Raw genomic sequence first — 22,657 nt, forward strand, 5'->3', positions numbered from 1 at the left:
TATTTTCCCTTCAATTGTTTATCCAATTCCCCTTGGTAAGTTACTATTGAATCTGTTTCCATCATCATTTCAGGAAGTGCATTCTAGATCACACTAACGTATTACATTAAAAAATATTTCTTCACATCTCATCTGGTTCTTTGACCATCCCTTAAAATAGGATCTTCTGGCTACCAACTCTTCTGCCACTGAAATTAATTCTTCCTTATTTACTCTTATCAAACAATTCATGATTCTACCAACAACTCCAAATTTCCTCTCAACCTTCTCTGCTTCAAGAACACACTGGCTTCTCCAGTCTCTCCATCAAGTCCCTCATTTGTGACAGCAGTCTAATAAATAATTTGACAACCTTCCAAATATGTAGTAGTTAGTAATTACTTAATACTGTATTTGAAATTGTACCCACATTTACAAACTCTGATGATCTTGATACGCTGCATAGAGTACATGTGTGTTGACCACCTGAACTAAGAACAGAACACAACAAAGCCCATTCAATATTCTATAAAGGATCCAAAACAAGCTTTCACCTACACTGACACAGAACTCCTAACCATTTTTAATTATCTTTAAACTCTAAATTGTGGTGCTTGATGACAGTATAAACCACAATATAACTTGATGCCGATCTGGCTTCACAATTTTTTTTAATTTTCTTACTCCATTCTTATAGTTACAAAGCCAATGCTCAGAGTGGACCAAGCAGACCCAAATCCATCTGTTTGCTTGCTTGCTCCAAAAATCAAATTCAAATTGAATCCAATTCATGGTCCCCACAAGAGAGGCAAACAAGATCCAAGATCAGAAGATAAGGCAGTGCACCCATGTTCCCCATATTTCACCGATAACATACTTAATACACTTTTTCAAACCCTTAGTTTCAACATTTTATTTTAAAAGAGTGATCTAAACAGAAACTGACCAATTATGGCATCACCAATAGTTTTGTGTGACATTATCACTTCCTTGAACCTACCTACCCACCCACCATATACCATTTACACACAGTTAAAACTTATTTGTCTTGAGAAATGCTACCATAAAACGAAACACTATTAAAATTTTGTCAAAGAGAGCCAAGCTTTCTTCCTGGCAAATCTTTAGTGACACATGTCTTTTGTTCTGGATGGCACTGTGGCTAACTGTGCCTCAGAGCGCCAGGGACCCTGGTTCAATTCACCAGGACCTCGGGTGGCTGTCTATGTGGAATTTGCATGTTCTCCCTGTACCTGTGTAGGTTTCCTCCGGGGACTCCGGTTTCCTCCCACAAGGATGTGCAGTTTAGGTTGATTGGCTATGCTAAATTGGCCCTTAGTATCAGGGGGATTAGCAGGGAAAATACGTGGGGTTACGGGGATAGTGCCTGGGTGGGACTGTCATCAGTGCGAGCTCAATGAGCCGAATAGCCTCCTTCTGCACTGTAGGGATTCGATGATTCTGTGTCAATGTTGAATGCAACTTTCCATTTGTCTACACAGACTGAAGATCTGAACTGTGAAAGATGAAACTATGATGAAGCATTAACAATTCAAAAACGGATGCATGCTATAGGAAGGAACAGACCGTATGAAATGCAGCTTGGTGGCAAACCGTACTAGCACATAATTCTGTATAGCAACTAACTATGGAAATTTTGCAAAAGGGAGCTGCCAAACTCTGTCAAGTCAATTTTAAAATAAAAACAAACAGAAGAAAGAAAATCTGCACTATTACTTCTCTTCAAATTTGCTTTAGGGTAGGATTTTCTAAGTGTGTGACTCTGAAGCTTAGTGCAATAAACCAAGTAATTGCCTGGAAGCAAGGTTAAATTGCAAGGCAAGATTTCAATTAGATGGTTTATTTTTCTTCAAGTTAAAATTTATAAAAAACAAAAGCTCGACAAAAATATTAATACATAACTCTTATTTTTAAAGCTCACTACTGCATTCTGCCAACACCAAACGTGGGAATATTGTGAGACATCATCTTCAGATTTATCTGTGGCTAGTTGTGCCCCAGCAGCAAGGCAAATACTCACCTTATGGCTCAACCAAGACATGTAATAGTACACCCAAAAGAATTTCAAATGGTGGGAGCGTTTACAGTTCCAATTAGGTTCTTGGGAGTCTGACATTCGCTAGGATTGATTTAATCTTATATCCATAAAATGTTTGTATCTCTTTTAGCAAAAGAAAATGGTATGGAAAGAGATACCAAAATTCAGAACGGATAAAAATTTTAAAATAGAATCATCCTTTGTTTTAGCTGAATCTATTTATTTAGTTGTGGTGCCAACCTTTACCAGACTGTTGCAAAGGTTTTACATCTGAGAACATGTGATGTGCTTTGCTTTTCAATTATATCCAACTCTGTGCATGATATTTAATCCCTGGGGAAAACAAACACTAAATCACTTAACGATCAAGACTGACCTGATGCTGGGAGCTATAGTCAAAAAGACCTACAGCTGCTGCTGCTGAAGAGTCCATGGATACTTGATTGCTTGAATAGTCAAACTGCAAATGATTTAGGCCAACTGCGGCCTCAATGGTGTCTAAAGTTTGAGTGTCAGAATTATGAAACTCTTCTCCAGGTGGTTTACTTGCTGTGGCATTGGCCAATTGTCCTAAAACTTCTGAAGTATTCTGGTTAGGACCCAGGCGTTCAGCCACTTCAGTGGGAGAGGCTTGACGACTTCCAGGAGTACGGCTGTGCAGCATAAAAATACAAATATGGGTTTATAATTTTTTGTTAAATGCAGCACATATGCGTATGCATACACACACATATATACTTACATTTCCAAAAATAGTCAACAATCTTGAAGAATCAAATGTTCCATAAAATATGATTTAACGGTCATGGTGTCAATACTTTGGCAACCTTTAAATATCATTTCAAATGCTACTGGACATAGAGTGCTAATAAAGGGGTCTCCATACATTTTAAATGTACCCTGTCAAATTCAAATTAGGAATATAACTGTGCTTTTTACAGTAGCAAGTGAACTGATGAAACTAATAGATTAATAAAATATCTTTATTCCTTGAATGATATTTTCCACGTATCATGGGAATTATACCCTGACATCAGTAAACCAAAAGCTCAAGAAATATTTGTACACCTGCCCTTGGGCAGAGTCAGGTCCTGATGCTACCCCAAGCAAATTTTCCTTCCAAAGCTAGGAATTTCCTTCCTATGGGAATACTCCATTAACATGTGCTACATATTTTCTTCAAATCAGAAAAGATCTCGAAAAAACTGGGTAGGATATTGGTATGTTCTGAAAAATGACTCAATTAATTCAATATTCTTCATTTATTTGCTCCAAATGCAATTATCATCATCACTAAAGCAGAGGATTGGGTTGTGCATATTTATTCCCTTAGAAAGAATCGCAAAAGATCATCATGGCACTACTATTTAGATGTCAAAGAATGCTTTGGAGGTCATAATAGTTTTCCATGTCTGTTGGGAAATTCTGTACGCTAGTTGCAGCAATCAACTAACCACTGCTGACATCATATTTATTAACCCCTGGAGGTTGCAAACCTAGTGTTTTCTATTCCATCTAGATTAAAATGTGAATCTGTGCACAGATCATTAAAGCACAACCCACAGTCTATTTCTGATTTTGTGGTAGAAAGGAATAATTAAAAATCAGCACCTGAATAACCATCAGGTATTTTTACACCATCTCCTACGATGCTTCTTTTAATTTCCTTCCAGCTAAGATAACTAGTGCCTCAACACAGTTGGTTTTAGATCTTAAGCAGTTAAGTCTCATTTTAACTAGGTTGAATACCAAACCTTCGGAATCAAACTACTTGCATAAACCTCTGCCTCATTAAACTTTCACCAACCATAATCTGTTATAAAATGGATGGCATGGGCAACAGAAAAATCTAACAATGAGCTCAGGACTCGTATCTACTGCTGTTGATTCACTAACTTCTTAGAATCTCCAGCCTTTCCATCAGGCCAAGACAATTAATTCACTATTGAAGAGATATTCCTCACTTCAATCATGGGCAACTAATATTTGTTGTAATCCTCCTTAGTTCAAAGTATATGGATGAGGATACTAAAACTTTTTCATGAGCAAGTTAGCTCTAAATCATTTGAAAATACCATCTGATGGTTCCTCCTAGTTCCTTTTGCTATAAACACATCAAGCATATGCTTTTCAGGCTTTCATTTTCCAGTATCAAAGCAGTTGTTTTCCATATTTTTCTATTCCACCTCCTCAAGTGCAAAATCCACTTGGTAAAGTCTATCATTCCCTTGGTTCAGGGCATCTTGCATTGCAATGCTGCACTCTTCTTAGCCTTTCCTCTTCCAATTTCCCCTAAACTCACTGGGAAACTAGAGAAAGGTAGTAAATAAAGTTCGATAATTTTTCTGCAGCAATGAAAGCCCAGACTTGTCAGGACAGTTCTGCAATGAGAGAAAAAATAGCATCCAATATCCAATCTAAAGGATGAAATTTGAAGTGCGTGCACTAAGATAATAACACATTAAAAAGTATTTTTAGGAAAAACTTAAGCCCCAAACATGGCAAGACCGAATACGATTTAAGGTTAAGTCATGTGACAGAGGGTGGAAAAAAGCAATACGACTTGAAGTGCCCTTAAAGCAGTAAATAAGCTTTCTCTGTGGATAATACCATCAAGACATTATCCAAATGGTTGAGAAAAAAGCCAAAATCCATGGCATTATTTAATGGAAAATGTTGGCAGAGAGATTCTTACAATTAATACTAGCTGACACTATAAATATTAGCATATAATGAACTGAATTGTCAGGATAAAACAAATATTTGGTTTAAATTTTCAGAATTTTAACTGTTTCTTATGCTATCACTGGATTTCTATCTAGATATCAACTCTAATTAGCCACACTAGCAGAAATTAATCTTGAAACTTCAGAAAGTTCCAAATGAGGCTACAGCTTACACAGCTAATCTATGATGGCAACTTTGTCTTGGTCTGCTTCCTATGTTTGGAAGGATAATCTTCATGCCATTCTCATATGATCCTACTTAGATTCTCTGAAGTGGAATCACTATAAAGCCTGGGAACAGACTGCTTTCCCTTTGATCATAGGTAACACTTCATTTCAGAAAATAAATCTGGTACTTTAGCAACCTTCACAAAATTTACAATACCAAAATGAGGCACTTACTTGAAGTCCTTGCAGTCTGTATCTATTCCATTCTGCAAAACTAGCCCATTAGTTTTGGAAATATCATCTCCTTGTTTCAGATCTCTATTTTTATCTTCCTCGAATGGTGATGATTTCCCTTTCTGATCAGCCTTCTCATTCTCATCAGGCTCAGTGTCTCCAGCACCCTAATGAAACAAAGCCACTAAGGCAGATGTACTACAGAAGTATCCTCATCATCAATGCTTAGGCATGACCATAAACAGGCTATTTTCATGCAGATGTTTCCTATATATTTTTAAATGGTCACTTTTTAAATGTTCATATGGTCTTTCTTGGTTATATTCCTTTCAAAAAGTGTTGCCTTGGCCTTCATTCTTGCTTATGTATTTTCAGTTTTTATTTTATATTGATGCATTCATGACTTTTGAACTTCGTATAATTTCTTTCTTTTACGATTTCTTCTAATATTGATTTGGTGTGAAAATCTAGTCTACAAAAACATTTCTGGAATTCTCAGGTGCAGAAGGACATTTCGAAGTGTTTCACAGCAGGGCAAAAACTAAACAATGGATACCAAGGGAAGGGGGAGATTGAGAGCAAGGGTGGAAAAATAAACTTACTGCTATTTTCCTTAATGTTTCTTTTTTGAACACATACATAACTGTACCACTTTATTGTGTGCTTTATTGAAATTATATTGACAGCCATATATTTGGAAGCATAAGTTTCATGAGCACCTATCACTATTCTGCAAGTCAGACAAAGGGCCATTCACCATGTATGATCCTGAACTAGTTCATGGTGGATCTTTAAGCCGGACCTTGAATTCACCAAAAACCATACAAGTGCACTTCCAAGCCAGGGTCAACAGATAGTGATTAGTAGCAGAAATCCAAGCAAATTTCTTGCTCCCTACTTAGGGGTGTGGAGTTAAGTGTAGTACCCCTTACTCTTCCCTGGTTCTGAAGAGCAAGCTGAGCCACCAGGGGAACTAGATTCTGAATTTGAAATCAATAGGAAACCGAGAAATCATTACATCAAATCACTGTAGTGGGATATTGATGTCTACAGATATATAGCTATATGTGACCAGTAAACTAATTAGAGCAAGGTTCAAACTTGTAAAATGTACATTTTGAGACTGATAGTAGGAAGTTTTTTTTATGTAGAGTGAATTACACTTTGAATGGGCAGATGAGAGTGATGGACAAACCCTGGATACACTGAAGCAACAATCAGGCACCAAAACAGGGCAACTTCTAGGGTATTTCTGGATGGATGGACTGAAAAGGATCTTCCTCATTTATAATCATCCTGTGAATCATCCTCAAGGGATTTAGCTTTTTGAGTAAGTTAATACATTAGAAATGTAAAATACTGTGGGGCCCTTAAAAGCAACAAATGGCTAGATCAAAGTTTTAGAAATATTTAAAATGGTGATGAAAGTCAAGGTCTATAAACATATTTTCTTAGCATTACTTTTACAGGTGATATATACAAAAAGTTAATTTAAAAGCAACACCTGGAAGTGTATTCATCCGACGTATATTTATTGAACGCAGTCTTTCAATCAGCCTTATTTGCACTTTTGTCTGTTACTTTTGAACTGTCCCATAGCATTAATTTCTTCAAGATACCAAAAGCAGTTTTTTAATCTTCTCTGTATTTGATCCCTGTAGCCTGACTCTACCATGTGACTATATTACACAAAATATAGAGAACACATCACTGTCAGCAGCTCCATTTATACACCAGACTCAGCATAAACGAATGTACGGAGGCTTATAATTTGCACACTTTTTGCCTCAAATAGTCCCCATGATTTCCATCAAAACAGTGCCTACTGCATTTTAAGCCATGTTTGAAAGCTCAAAAGAAATCCTGAAAAACCCACGGAATGTTTTTGAAAATGAAAATCGAAACAAAGAGTTTAACAAAAATCCTGCAGCTGTCAAAAGCCATTTTATCATTGTGCATCTTGACAGCCCATCAGGATACTTATTTATATACACTACTGGATATCACAGAAAACACACTGCTCGTGGCATCTCAACTTAATTTAGAAGTTATTTTCATCTTATCTAGCCCCTCTCAGGCTTTTACTATTTTCCAATAATAGAATGGCAGAATATGACATGGTAGCCAGATGTGCAAAACATGGATGGGGATTGCCTTGCTCACAAGTTTTCTAAATATGGTTTGAGAGAGGTTTAGAATCCCAGTCAAGATCAAAACTCACCCTGGGTCACTCAATCCACATTCTACAACTTGCATTTATATAGTGCCTATATAGTGCCACAATAAAACTTTGCAACATTACAGGAGTGTTGTCAAGCAAAATATAAAACTGAGCCACATGAGGAGATATTGGGGCAGATAGCCAAGAGCGATAAAGTTTTAAGGAGCGTCTTAAAGGTGGAAAAAAGTAGAGAGTAAGGAGGGATTCCAGAGCTTTGGACCTTGCAGCTGAAGACAAAGTGCCAGTGGTGGAGCAATTCAAATAGGAAATGCACAAAAAAACTGAATTACATCCAATTATCTATTTTTATCTTTGCCTTAAGTAAAACCTTCTAATTATAACAAAACTATCACAAGCACAAGGCAGTAATGATTTAGGCTCATCAAGAAGGGCAAAAAGATGAAATAATTAAACACTACTGGCCCTCTTTAAGTCGGTTACCTATGCCTTTAATATAGAAAAATACCTCAGGGTATCTTCACGGAAAGATAATTAAGAAATTGGACACCATGGTGAAGGAGGAGAAATTAAGCAGATGTTTGGCAGGTGGTAGAGCGATTCAAGGAGGAAAAGGGAGGGCATCTCAGGAAGAAACTCACATGGAGCTTGGGTACAACATACTTAAGGAATTTCATAGGCGTGAGGCTGAATATGTAACAGGTTGTAGTGCTGAAAAGGAGTTGAGACTATGGGGTGGGGGTGGTAGAGGGAGAACACGTGGTGGAGGGGGAAAGACGGACATGGTGCGAGATCAAGATGTAACCAAGCTATACTTTTACCCTGGCAATTTGGATGGAACAAGTGTAGGCAGGCCAAAAGTGAACAGATAGGCTGGAAATGAAATGTCAAGAGAGCAACTGTTGATTTGGTGACAGCATCAATGGTGAGTGAAATAGGAAGGAGCTTTGGAGTGGTTAACCATGATACAGCTCCAGGTGACCCTACTAACCAGACAAAGACAGGGTAAGAAAAGAGTGGTGGATACCTTAAATGGGGCATTTTCAAAATGTCAAGAGTAACATAGAGGGTTATAAAGGTGATTTAAGCCTGCAATGATTGCAAGAGAAACTTGAAGACTGTTTAGGACAGGAATTGAAAGCACAAAAGTATATGTAAGTGGAAAAATAAAATGTTGAGGGTGATAGGAAGGAGGAGCATGAGAAAAAAAAAAGGACTTTGATACAGGGTGGCAATCAAAATATACACGATTGGACAGAATGAATGCAAAGCTGGCAAGAATCAAAGCATTTCAAAACCTTGTACAGTATCTATGCAATCAAATGCAAACAATAATTGAGGACAAAACGGAGAGGGAACAAGTATGCCATACTCAATTCCAAAATCTCCTATCAAACATCAACAGATCATATCCAAACTAAATGTGTAATTTATATTGTGTCATTTCCCATGCATGAATAAGCAGTGAACCATATTATTACTGAGACATTGTTAGAACACAGGACATAGAACAGTACAGCACAGAACAGGCCCTTCGGCCCACGATGTTGTGCCGAGCTTTATCTGAAACCAAGATCAAGCTATCCCACTCCCTATCATCCTGGTGTGCTCCATGTGCCTATCCAATAACCGCTTAAATGTTCTGAAAGTGTCTGACTCCACTATCACTGCAGGCAGTCCATTCCACACCCCAACCACTCTCTGCGTAAAGAACCTACCTCTGATATCCTTCCTATATCTCCCACCACGAACCCTATAGTTATGCCCCCTTGTAATAGCTCCATCCACCCGAGGAAATAGTCTTTGAACGTTCACTCTATCTATCCCCTTCATCATTTTATAAACCTCTATTAAGTCTCCCCTCAGCCTCCTCCGCTCCAGAGAGAACAGCCCTAGCTCCCTCAACCTTTCCTCATAAGACCTACTCTCCAAACCAGGCAGCATCCTGGTAAATCTCCTCTGCACTCTTTCCAGCGCTTCCACATCTTTCTTATAGTGAGGTGACCAGAACTGCACACAATATTCCAAATGTGGTCTCACCAAGGTCCTGTACAGTTGCAGCATAACCGCACGACTCTTAAACTCCAACCCCCTGTTAACAAAAGCTAACACACCATAGACCTTCTTCACAGCTCTATCCATTTGAGTGGCAACCTTTAGAGATCTGTGGATATGGACCCCAAGATCTCTCTGTTCCTCCACAGTCTTCAGAACCCTACCTTTGACCCTGTAGTCCACATTTAAATTAGTCCTACCAAAATGAATCACCTCACATTTATCAGGGTTAAACTCCATTTGCCATTTTTCAGCCCAGCTTTGCACCCTATCTATGTCTCTTTGCAGCCTACATCTGCCCTCCACCTCATCCACTACTCCACCAATCTTGGCGTCATCAGCAAATTTACTGATCCACCCTTCAGCCCCCTCCTCTAAGTCATTAATAAAAATCACAAAGAGCAGAGGACCAAGCACTGATCCCTGTGGCACTCCGCTAGCAACCTGCCTCCAGTCCGAAAATTTTCCATCCGCCACCACCCTCTGTCTTCGATCAGATAGCCAGTTACCTATCCAATCTGCCAACTTTCCCTCTATCCCACACCTCCTTACTTTCATCATAAGCTGACCATGGGGGACCTTATCAAACGCCTTACTAAAATCCATGTATATGACATCAACTGCCCTACCTTCATCAACACACTTAGTTACCTCCTCAAAAAATTCTATCAAATTTGTGAGGCACGACTTGCCCTTCACAAATCCGTGCTGACTATCTCGGATTAATCCGCATCTTTCTAAATGGTCGTAAATCCCATCCCTAAGGACCTTTTCCATCAATTTACCAACCACCGAAGTAAGATTAACCGGTCTATAATTACCAGGGTCATTTCTATTCCCTTTCTTAAACAGAGGAACAACATTCGCCACTCTCCAGTCCTCTGGCACCATCCCCATGGACAGTGAGGACCCAAAGATCAAAGCCAAGATTGTTCTTCCTACAAACTTTGGCAATGGTTTTTCTTACACATACCAAAAAACAAAAACAATAATAAATACAATAGATACCTTTTAAAAAAAAACTTGAAGGGATCTATATTTGTTAGTTTGGAGGAGGCAGTGGTGTAGTGGTATTGGCACTGGACTAGTAATCCAGACACCTAGGGCAAATCTGGGGATCCAGATTCAAATATCACCATGGCAGATGGTGAAATTTGAATTCAATAAAAATCTGGAATTAAAAGTCGAATGATGACCATGAAACCAGTCGATTGCTGCAAAAATCCTTCTGGTTCACTAATGTCCTTTAGGGAAGGAAATCTGCCATTCTTACGTGGTCTGGCCTACATGCGACTCCAGATCCACAGCAACATTGTTAGTCCTCAAATGCCCTCTGAAATGGAGGGCAGTTAGGGTGGGCAATAAATGGTGACCCAGTCAGTGATGCCCACATCCTGCAAACGAATTGTAAATCTTTTAATCAAAGCCAGGTTGCAGCAGAAATGGACTGATGAATGTTATGGCAAGATGAATAAATATAAAAATTGAAATGTAATGATGAATCTATGCAAAACTTTAGTAAGAATGCAGAGTGCAGTTTTGAGCTCAATATTATAGGGGGAATGGTGATAGCATACAGCTCCGATTCACGGGTATGTTACCTGATGTGAGGGAATACAAATTTTAAAAATGGTATTCTTCCTTTAGAAGTGATTAAAGGATGATTTGATAGAGGTGTTTGAAATTATAAACAGATAGGATGAGCAAATTGCAAAGAACACAGCACAGGAATGGGCCCTTCGGCCCACCAAGCCTGCACCTATATGCAGTTTCTATCCCTCTGTTCGCCTCCCGTTCACGTGACTATCAAGGTATGCCTCGAACGTTGCTAACGTGCCTGCTTCCACCACTTCCTCGGACAGCATGTTCCAGGCACCCAGCACTCTGAGAAAATCTTTCCCCACACATCTGCCCTAAACTTATCACCTCTCACCTTAAATCTGTGCCCTCTTGTAATCGACCCTTCCACCCTGGGAAAAAGCCTCTGACTATCCACCCTATCTATGCCTCTCATGATTTTGTAGACTTCCATCTGCAGACAAAACGTTTTGTAAAAACAGGGTGCGAGACTGAGTGCGTGGTTAGGAAACGAAGCTGAAATCATGTCAATATTTAAGAACCAATTAAGCAGTCTCAGAGGCTTAGTGGAATAAAGATATATGGGAACAGAGCAGGTACAGATGATTGAAACAACTGTTTATATGGTGGAGAAACAGCTGCAGAGACTGCTTGAATCAGACCACCTGTGTTATTCCCACATAACATCAAGAGATGAAGCTGATGTTAACTGATGCAATATATATCTAGTGTTAAAGCCCAACCTGAATTGCATTCGATCATTCTGGTGTCAGGCTGGGCTCTAAGTTCAGTCTGTATTACACTGTCAGGATATCCAGTATTATCAGGACATACTGTTTAAACAAATGAACAGGGAAAAACAATCCTGAGCAATATTGGAGATTTGCTTCAATACAGGATTTAATGTAACTGTGATTTGCCATCAGCGGTGGGATTTAGGTAACAAAACTGATTATAGACCTGAAAATGGCCTCACCAAAGAAAAGGCAGAGAATATCACGGAGAGACTCTAGCAGCAATAAGAGAGACAGAGAGCGAATGTTTTAGCTGGGTAGGAATGGAACCATCAAATGCAACTTAGCTGGATGACAGAGAAGAAAGATGATGAGGGAGGATGACATTGTTAATTATGTTGAACATTGCAGAGAGGCCAGAAGAGGAAGGTGGTGCATAAAACACCACTATATCTACAAGCACTTGTATATTTGCTTGCTCATTCACAATGCGTTGATACACTATTTCCAATACACCTTAGATACAACAATTCACAGAGATTTACTTCCCCAAATGTCATACAAAATGTAAGCTGTGGCTCAAAAGTGAGGAAAGCTAATGTTCAAAATAACAGATCATATTAAATAAACTGAAGTTTCACAATCAGACCATTAAAATTAGTCTTACAATATACACAAATTCACACAAACCAAATTAATAGCAAGCTAGTTACTTACAAATGGACCTTTTCTAAAACGAGTATCCAGTTTATCCCCAGGTGAAGATCTTAAGACATATTCCACCATGCTCACTCCTAAGCCACCACTTTCTGAACGAGGAGAGAGAACAGAGCTGACTTCGTTGTTTCCATGAAAACCTTGACCAGATCTTCTCTGAACCATGATGGGCTGTGACACAGTGTGGTCTGGGTAACACAAATTTAAATATTAGGTAAAATTTTGAATTCACATTTTCAGGAACAGATGAAAATTAATTCATGGATTTATTTCGACAAGAAACTAACATTTCTGAGAAAAGATTGATGTAGATCTTATCCCGAGAGGAATGGTTAATATAGATGTCAGTAGCTTGTTAACCCAAACTAAAAGTACAAAACATAGTGGAGGTACTTTTCTTCTGCAACTCTTGAGAAACAATTTAGTCCTGGATATATATTCTGGGTGGAAATGAGATTAAAGATGACCATGAAAGAAATGATCTCACAGTACTCTGCATTCTCTAAAGCGTGATGTTAGAAATGAACAATATCCACGGAGGCCGGGTACACTTTAGGCAGTAAGTATACAAATGCTCAAATTCTGGAATAAAATCAGGAGAAGGAAAACATAGAACAGTACAGCACAGAACAGGCCCTTCGGCCCACGATGTTGTGCTGAGCTTTACCTGAAACCAAGATCAAGCTATCCCACTCCCTATCATCCTGGTGTGCTCCATGTGCCTATCCAATAACCGCTTAAATGTTCTGAAAGTGTCTGACTCCATTATCACTGCAGGCAGTCCATTCCACACCCCAACCACTCTCTGCGTAAAGAACCTACCTCTGATATCCTTCCTATATCAACCACCATGAACCCTATAGTTATGCCCCCTTGTAATAGCTCCATCCACCCGAGGAAATAGTCTTTGAACGTTCACTCTATCTATCCCCTTCATCATTTTATAAACCCCTATTAAGTCTCCCCTCAACCTCCTCCGCTCGAGAGAGAACAGCCCTAGCTCCCTGAACCTTTCCTCATAAGACCTACTCTCCAAACCAGGCAGCATCCTGGTAAATCTCCTCTGCACTCTTTCCAGCGCTTCCACATCTTTCTTATAGTGAGGTGACCAGAACTGCACACAATATTCCAAATGTGGTCTCACCAAGGTCCTGTACAGTTGCAGCATAACCCCACGGCTCTTAAACTCCAACCCCCTGTTAATAAAAGCTAACACACCATAGACCTTCTTCACAGCTCTATCCACTTGAGTGGCAACCTTTAGAGATCTGTGGATATGGACCCCAAGATCTCTCTGTTCCTCCACAGTCTTCAGAACCCTACCTTTGACCCCGTAGTCCACATTTAAATTAGTCCTACCAAAATGAATCACCTCACATTTATCAGGGTTAAACTCCATTTGCCATTTTTCAGCCCAGCTTTGCATCCTACCTATGTCTCTTTGCAGTCTACAACAGCCCTCCACCTCATCCACTACTCCACCAATCTTGGTGTCATCAGCAAATTTACTGATCCACCCCTCAGCCCCCTCCTCTAAGTCATTAATAAAAATCACAAAGAGCAGAGGACCAAGCACTGATCCCTGTGGCACTCCGCTAGCAACCTGCCTCCAGTCCGAAAATTTTCCATCCACCACTACCCTCTGTCTTCGATCAGACAGCCAGTTACCTATCCAATCGGCCAACTTTCCCTCTATCCCACACCTCCTTACTTTCATCATAAGCCGACCATGGGGGACCTTATCAAACGCCTTACTAAAATCCATGTATATGACATCAACTGCCCTACCTTCATCAACACACTTAGTAACCTCCTCAAAAAATTCAATCAAATTTGTGAGGCCCGACTTGCCCTTCACAAATCTGTGCTGACTATCCCGGATTAATCCGCATCTTTCTAAATGGTCGTAAATCCCATCCCTAAGGACCTTTTCCATCAACTTACCAACCACCGAAGTAAGACTAACCGGCCTATACTTACCAGGGTCATTTCTATTCCCTTTCTTAAACAGAGGAACAACATTCGCCACTCTCCAGTCCTCTGGCACCATCCCCGTGGACAGTGAGGACCCAAAGATCAAAGCCAAAGGCTTTGCAATCTCATCCCTTGCCTCCCAAAGAATCCTAGGATATATTTCATATATATGAGAAGTCATCAGGCTTTAAAAAGAAAGATAAGCTAGAAATTTGATTGCAACTCTTAATTATTCCAGAAATGTCTTATTATTTTCCAAGTGAAAGGGGAGAAGTGGGGGAAAAGTATAGGCTGGAATTCTCCAACCTCACCTGTAACTGGGATTCTCCAGCCATGCTGCAGTGAATGGGAGTTTTGGCTGAGCGCCAAATTTTCCATTCTCGGTGACATCGGAGAATTCCGGTCTTAATGTTCTGTGTTCGGAAAACAAAGTTATGCGATTTGTATTTGAATTGGTAAATATTAGAAATAAAGTATAGTTTTAAGTGAGTTTAATATAGTGTTTCAGCATAAGAAAGGGTAAACCTATAGTTAGGTTGGACAAAGGTGTTTGTATGTGTGGGGGTTTTGGTTTCAATTCAAACTGTGCTTCTATTGTGCTTAGAGGAATTAGAGGTTGAAGAGTAAATAAAAGCTAACAGAAACATTGTCATTGTTTAGAAACGGGGGATGCTTTTACGGTAGGATGACTTTGAGTTTAGTTTTTAGCTGGATATTGCAGTTTGAGTTATGGTAGCAAGAGAAAAGGCAACTCTCATCGCTCTGCAAGAGGCAGTTGGTTCAGAAGGCTCGAGGGGACACACCTCTCTCCAAGCTTTGAAGAAAAGCAATACCATGGAGTAATTGTTAATAAAACAAGTGCAGAGAACTAAAGTTCAGCTATTTAAGGAAACTGGAGAAAAGAAGAGAAGTTTCCAAGAAGCCCGAGGCTGAAGGTACCAGAACAAAAAACTATTCAGTGAAAGCAGGCAGAGCTGAGAAGGCAGCCGAGATGCCAATAGGATACTTGGTGGTTTGTGAGGTTTACTACAACCTATGGAACACGAGTTGAAACTACTGAAAATCGGTAACTGGTTCTTGGAGTTTGTGTAAAAGCCTTTAAGACAAAATAAATCCTGAAGGAGGTGGTGTAAAGCCGGAAAGTGAAACTTTGATTGGCGCAGTTGAGAGAAAGCATTATTTAAAATATGATCTGAAAGTGTGCCTGTTTGAAAGCTGAATTGAAAATCAATCTTTTGGAAACCAGAGTTCAGTGAGACATGGTGGCTCACGGTATAAGAATCATCTGGGGGAATTTTGAGCAAAAGTCCACAGATATTCACTTGGGTTCAGAGTGGAGAGTGTGCTTTACCACAAGTCTGTGCTTAAAGGGACTGTATTACTGAGACCATTATAGCCAAAATTATATATTATCGTGAAGCTAAAGGGGGAATAAAAGAGTATTGTATTTTAATCAAACTTTTCATGCTTATAAAATATTAGTTTCTTGTTGTCAAAACTAATTAGTAGTCCTATGACCCTGTTCCTCCAAGTTTTGAAAAAAAGTAAAAGTTATAATCTTTTGAGGCAAGGTTCCATTCTGGGACCTTCCCGTCCAGTTATAACACCAACTGGGATCGTAACATATGGAATTCTGGCTCGATTACTATTGCAGATTAAGTAGATATGCAGTACCTCCTTCCAGAAATTTAGAGCAATCTACGAAGAGAGTGAGTTAAAAAAGTAAAGTACTCAAGGAACAAAGTTTTTAAAAATGTAGAACAACGTTTCCTCTGAGCTGTGCGCCTATGCAGCCACACAAAATTCTATGAACTGCGGTGCACGCAATTATTACAGACGCACACATCCTCATGGTTAAATGAGGTTTACTGCCACACTAACCTGTGAACAAGTAGTAGTATAGACTCCCCAGTGACCCAAAATTAACGGATGAAGGCCAATGTGATTACTGATGGGGAATTGTCAGCCAAAATTCACTTATGTCAGTTCCTGGAGCATAAAACTGTCAACACTTGTTTTTCCTGTGGTCTGCCATCAACATTTCCTTCCCACTCACTGCCTACCTCATTTTTCTGTTCAAATTTGGTTTGTTCTCACTGAAACGACGGAGGTTGAGGGGTGACCTGATAGAGGTTTACAAAATTATGAGTGGCATGGACAGAATGGATAGTCAGATGCTCTTTCCTAGGGTAGAAAAGTCAAGTACTAGGGGACATAGGTTTAAGGTGCATGGGGAAAAGTTTAGAGGAGATGTGCGAGGCAGGTTTTTTTATACAGAGAGTGGTGCCCGGAGGGGTGTGGGAGCAGGTATGGTAGCGGCATTTAAGGGGCAACTAGACGAATACACGAATAGGATGGGAATGGAAGAATGCGGACTCCGTAAGTGCACATGATTTTAGTTTAGGCAGGCATCATGATCGGCGCAGGCTTGGAAGGCCAAAGGGCCTGTTTCTGTGCTGTACTTTTTTTTGTTCATCGCCTCTCTCCCCAACCCTCCTACACATCACCTCTCGTTGTACCTTTCCCTCCCAAATCTTCGCACTCCCAGCCTCAGCCAATCTTGCTCCCCATCTCCCACACAGCCTCCCTCCCCAACCCATCCACTCAGCCAACCTCTCTCCCTTCCCCGCTCTCGCTGGCTCTCTACTAACTCTGTGCTCAAAGCTAAGGTTCGGGGAAGATGGGGAGCAAGCAGGAGGGTTGGGGAGGGATGCATCAAATCAGAAGAAGTTGTACTTGGGAAGGCGAGTAGGAGTTAAGGTGAAAGAGCTAGTAAGCCATGGGACATTTTTAAACTTTGCATACTTTGAAATACTACCGCTCTCCAATTCACTTTTGCATGCACTGTGAGACAGTTTACTTTAAAAATGAACTTGTTTATTAGTTCACAATTCATAGATTTTTCATCTCAGACAAACTGGAGTATATCCCACTACTTCCCCAAAAACCATACCTCAACATGCATCCTCCCTCCTGGGTCCCAGTCTCTCTTCACTACCAAGATGACTTTCCTAGTTCCCAGATGTAGTTTTCCCCTTCACTATTCATTTAATTTAAAGAGACACCGTGTCTCTCTCTCACCTTTAGCCTCTGGGGGACGAGAGGTGGGGGACGAGAGGTGGGCGAAGGGGGCAAGAGGCAGGAGAGGCGTGCAAGGGATGGGTAGCAGAAACAGGAATAAAGTGCCAGCCTCAGCTTTGCTAAAGTAGAGTCATGTTCTCAGAGCATATATCTCTTCTCCCTGTCCCTCCCCATCCCTGAAAAGTACAATGCATTTTTAATATCTCAAGGTGGCAACTCTCAAAGTTTTATAGTCCTGTTTGGAAGTTGTTTTGTATGCTGCACAATAACGACGGCATTTTTAACCAAAGCTGTCCATATTAACTTAATAGATTCCTGCTGCTAAAAGAATGACCCATGTGTCATCAGTTTGCACTGAGTTCAAACCTGTTCCATGAGTAGCCATGCTGTATCTTGATTCACACACTACCCCATCTCAAAGTTACACTCGCAAAAAGTTACAGCAGTGCAAAACTGGCAGTGCAAAACTGGTTTGACTTACCCAATGATTAGTTACTTGATTTTGCGCCAGCTCCTAGTTATCATTATTGTTGGAAATGTTCCCATGTTGCACTAATTATAACCCACTGGAATCAAATCTGCTCCAGTGCAAGTTCTGAATTGCTTTTGTAAAAGCTTGCATATAAATTGACAACCACTTATTTGATGCATGCATATATCATAAGCTCATTTTTTTAATTCTATGGAGTAGTCATGTCTATGAACTAAAACCAAAAGATTAAAGTAACTTTATAAAAGAAAAACAACTGCACCTCCTTCAAAGTAGATCAAAGGCATTGTAACTTATAAAATAGATTGGGTTCTAATTACAAATGCAAAAATTAAATCTTCTCCAGTAGAATCCAAATTAGCATAAGCAATTCCAGATAACATGCAACTAACAAAACATGGAGACTCACAAATTGCAGGAATTTAAACTTATTCAAATTGAGAATTTCCAAAATAAAAACTGGCAGTTAGCAAGTTCAGGTAGATGGAACTGTCCCTTAGATTTTCATAATAGTTTTTCTCTGAGCCATGACCACTGGATAAACAATCCTTGCAATATCTCTGACATTGTTATTTCATGACAAGTCTACTAGCAATATACAAAGTATGTTGTGTACTAATAGTAAACAAAGTAAGTATTAAAGGAGGGTGCAAATCTTCTATACAAGCCTGCAATTTGTTTAATCTTTCAGGCTATGAAAACACAATTCACGTTTTTGTACTGAATACATGCTTAATTATTTAACTTTGTTAGCTTTTATTAATGGGCACAAGAGGCTATTCTGATTTGCATTGAGAACATTGAAGTTAATGTTAAGTTGCGCAGGATTGCAACATTAAGATTTTGATGAGAAAGGGCTGATTTCTTCTTGTATAGCAACTTATAGCTTTATAACAGTTCTTGGCATTCATTACATTTCAGTGCGGGGGGGGGGGGGGGGGGGGGGGGGAGGAGGAGGAGGAAAGAGAGAGAGAGAGGTGAAGGGGGATGAGGCGACGGCCTGGTGGTATCATCACTAGGCTGGTAATCCAAAAACTCAACTAATATTCTGGGGACCCGGGTTCGAAAAATATCTGGAATTAACAATCTACTGATGACATTGCTGATTGTTAGAAAAACACATCTGGTTCACTAATGTCTTTTAGGGAAGGAAATCTGCCGTCCTCAACTGGTCTGACTTACATGTGACTCCAGATCCACAGCAATGTGGTTGACTCTTACATGCCCCCTCAAGGGCAATTCAGGATAGGTAACAGATGCTGGTCCAGCCAGCGATGCCCAAATCCCGTGAAAGAATAAAAAAGAATGCTGATCAATTGGCATCCATTTGATCTGCCTAAAATATTGAAAATCTGACTCTTTGAACGGAAGTGTGCTTATGATTCTCAAGTACTGTGAGCAGAATGGTGAATGGAGTATGAACAATTATTAGGAAACCAAAAGAGACTGTCCTTACAAATGTAATTATGGAACAACAGTACTTATACATTTGCTACTTGAGCAGCACTCCTGAAACTGACTTGACTAGTTTTACCATAACAAAGCAGAATATACGAGGAAAATGCATTATTTTTCAACTGTTTGTGTTTACAGATAATATCTCAGATAATACATGATTTGGGTTTTAACTAAGTAGGATTATGCTCTCCCAAAATTGGAAAGGCATGAACACTAAGCAAATGGATCCACACTATTCAGGCAAGCTATTGGCTTTCTATGCTAGATTTCAAGTTATTGAAGTGAAAATGTTTCCTACAAAAATGGAAATATTGACTTAAAAGATAGTGACACTTACGAGATGCTCCCCATGCAGCGTCCCTCCACTCATCTCCCAGGAATATTCCTTTTTGACCTTCTTTAGCTGAATCATCTGATTCCCAGAATTTCTTCGCAGGCAAAAGCTATAAGTCAAGAAACAGTAAATTAGTGACAACTGCACTAAATGGGCGAACATAGGGAAACAATATTTTCATGCAGAAACAAATTGATAATCTTGGGCACGATCTTACTAGCTCGTCAGATCCGTCGATAAGTGTGAAGAACCAGGAACAGAGAGAGGCCAAAAATACGATTCACGCAAATCAGATTGCTATCTTTCCGTTTTACTGGCAAGAACAACTTCATGCCCAGAAAGGGCGCGAAGCCCATTAGCATCAGAGTGTTTGGATCTCCATGTCATAAGCAAGTCTGACACAGCTGCTTCCTCCCTCCCGGATGCTTCCCACCTCGCAAGCAAAATGTCACGCCAGTCAGAATCACTCCCCTGGTTTCGACCAGGGGAGGCCAGGCACCATGGACATGCCAAGGTAACTGGAGGCCACTGAAGCCCCGGTGTGGTCTGGGACATGGCCTGGCAGAAGTCACCTGGTCAGTGCCCTGCTGGACACTAAGTGTTCTAGGGCAGTGCCAAGGCAGTGGGGCTTGAGGGAATGATGCACTCTGACGGGGTAACTATGTGGGGGGGGTGTCTACCGGCAACCTGTGTCCATGTGGATGGAAAACAGGCTGCTGATGGGTGTTGCTGTTTGAGGAGGCGGGAAGGAGGGGGAGAAGCGGGGAGAATACTGTGGGAGGCGATCTTTCAGTTCACCGGCAGCAGATTGGGTGGCCTGCGAAATGACCCCCAAATGCTCTGGAGCTGATTTCACCAGTGCCTGTACGCTCCGCACCTCCCACCCTCTCTTCCTCCCCCCGCCACCCCTTACCAACGCCAAGCTCCCAGCTGTCAAAAAAAGTGACAGAGTGCTGGAAGATTGCAGTGCAAGCTTACTGAAAAGACTGGCATGGGGGAACTCCCGTTCTCTCTATGTTATGACACTTAGAATATTTTTTGGCAAAATTCCACCAATTATGTTGGTGGAAAAACACTCAACATTTCATTTGATGTTGATCTCAGCATTCACAATATATAAACTGGGATGCTTTGCTACAAAACAATATCACGACTGCAGAACTTATTGAACTGGGACTGATTTGGGAATCATAACTTTATGAAAATTTAAAGCAGTCAATTTTAATCATAATCTAACAGAATTATTTTAATTTCAAAGCCTTGAACACACCAGTAAGCTATAAACAAACATTGTGAATTTAAAAAAAAGAAAATATCGTCCTATACTTTATGTTCCATCATGTCTCCACAAGACATTCACCTTCTGTAGCAGACCGGGAACATTTTTCCAAGTGTTAACCAATGCTACTCGAGTTGGGCACCGGGAGACAGGAAGGATGTAAATAAGGTTGAAAGAGTGCAGAGAAGGTTCACAAGGATGTTGCCGGGACTTGAGAAGCTGAGTTACAGAGAGAGATTGAATAAGTTGGGACTTTATTCCCTGGAGCGTAGAAGATTGAGGGGAGATTTGATAGAGGTGTATAAGATTTTGATGGGTATAGATAGAGTGAATGCAAGCAGGCTTTTTCCGCTGAGGCTAGGGGAGAAAAAAACCAGAGGGCATGGGTTAAGGGTGAAAGGAGAAAAGTTTAAAGGGAATATTAGGGGGGGCTTCTTCACGCAGAGAGTGGTGGGAGTGTGGAATGAGCTGCCGGATAAAGTGGTAAATGCGGGGTCACTTTTAACATTTAAGAAAAACTTGGACGGGTTCATGGATGAGAGGGGTGTGGAGGGATATGGTCCAAGTGCAGGTCAGTGGGACTAGGCATAAAATGGTTCGGCACAGACGAGAAGGGCCAAAAGGCCTGTTTCTGAGCTGTAATTTTCTATGGTTCTAAGAAAAACCAGACCAATGAGTATTTTCCCCTTAATAAACTTACTACTCTCTAGAGGTGAATTTATTGACTCCAACTCAGCCACTACAAGTACAGCGGAGTATGATTTCACTCTTTTTGAGCGGAACCTATATTCATATCATAGTCACACAGTGTGAACATGTACACTTCCATTTTTTCCTTTTTGATGGCAAGACACAAAACAATCTGCAAGTATTTTTTGCCAACTGTGAATGTTTTTCTCTTGGTTCCTGAATGACAATAGATGTTTGTTACATGAATATAATGTGCAAAACACACATGTACAAACATGCCACCTGTTTTGTGTGAGGAGCAATTTTGATTAAAATGTGTGTACGTGGTTAAAACAATTTCACCATAGTCTCACCGAAGGCTAGTAAGCAATTTCAACTGGACAACATTGGTGTAAAGAAGTCCAGCAATTAATTAATTTGGTTTTTTTTTTCAGCACTCAAATGTTTTTTGGGGTATTGCAGAAATACTAAGTGGATGATCCATCTCAGCCTCCTCCTGCAGTCTCCACCATCACAGTTGCCAATCTTCAGCCAATCTAATTCATTCTATGTGATACCAAAGGATGTCTGAGTATAATGATTACCGCAAAGGCAATGGGCCCTAACGATATACCAAGCCCAGGGATCAAATTGGTTCAATGAACAATGCAGGAAAGTATGTCAAGAACAGCACCAGGCATACCTAAAAATAAAGCATTAATCAGACCGTCAGTAGAGACCTCCAGCTGGTCAAGACACTGCAGCAACGTGAGAACATTGGCTGCAGACAGGAGAGAATGGAGTGCTTTATCTGCTTCATGAGTCTCTAGATGTGGGAGCTAAGTCTGAGAAAGTAAACCTATTGAAGCTACAACACATGACCATGTTCATGCCAAACAGCTGAAGCAACATACAAAAGAAAGAGCAAAGCTATCCTAAGCCA

The 22,657-nt window shown here is 40.2% G+C and overlaps 1 protein-coding gene across 11 annotated transcripts in view; it reads right to left on the reverse strand.

Moving 5' to 3' along the window:
• Window positions 1-22,657, reverse strand: part of LOC144493700 (pumilio homolog 2-like) — a 136,103-nt gene that overhangs the window by 60,108 nt on the left and 53,338 nt on the right. For 9 of the 11 annotated variants that reach the window (XR_013497774.1, XM_078213064.1, XM_078213063.1 and 6 more), the window contains 4 exons: window positions 19,770-19,875; window positions 12,430-12,617; window positions 5,167-5,333; window positions 2,415-2,691 (listed from right to left, as the gene is read on the reverse strand). Coding sequence is in view for 10 of the 11 variants with exons in the window: in XM_078213064.1 (XP_078069190.1) it covers window positions 2,415-2,691; window positions 5,167-5,333; window positions 12,430-12,617; window positions 19,770-19,875 (738 nt within the window). In the remaining variant the exon portion in view is untranslated. The remainder of the gene's footprint in view (window positions 1-2,414; window positions 2,692-5,166; window positions 5,334-12,429; window positions 12,618-19,769; window positions 19,876-22,657) is intronic. The other 2 variants (XM_078213069.1, XM_078213067.1) reach the window with 1 other exon arrangement.

This window comes from Mustelus asterias, chromosome 5 (genome assembly GCF_964213995.1).
Source record: "Mustelus asterias chromosome 5, sMusAst1.hap1.1, whole genome shotgun sequence".
Classification (NCBI taxonomy): Eukaryota; Metazoa; Chordata; class Chondrichthyes; order Carcharhiniformes; family Triakidae; genus Mustelus; species Mustelus asterias.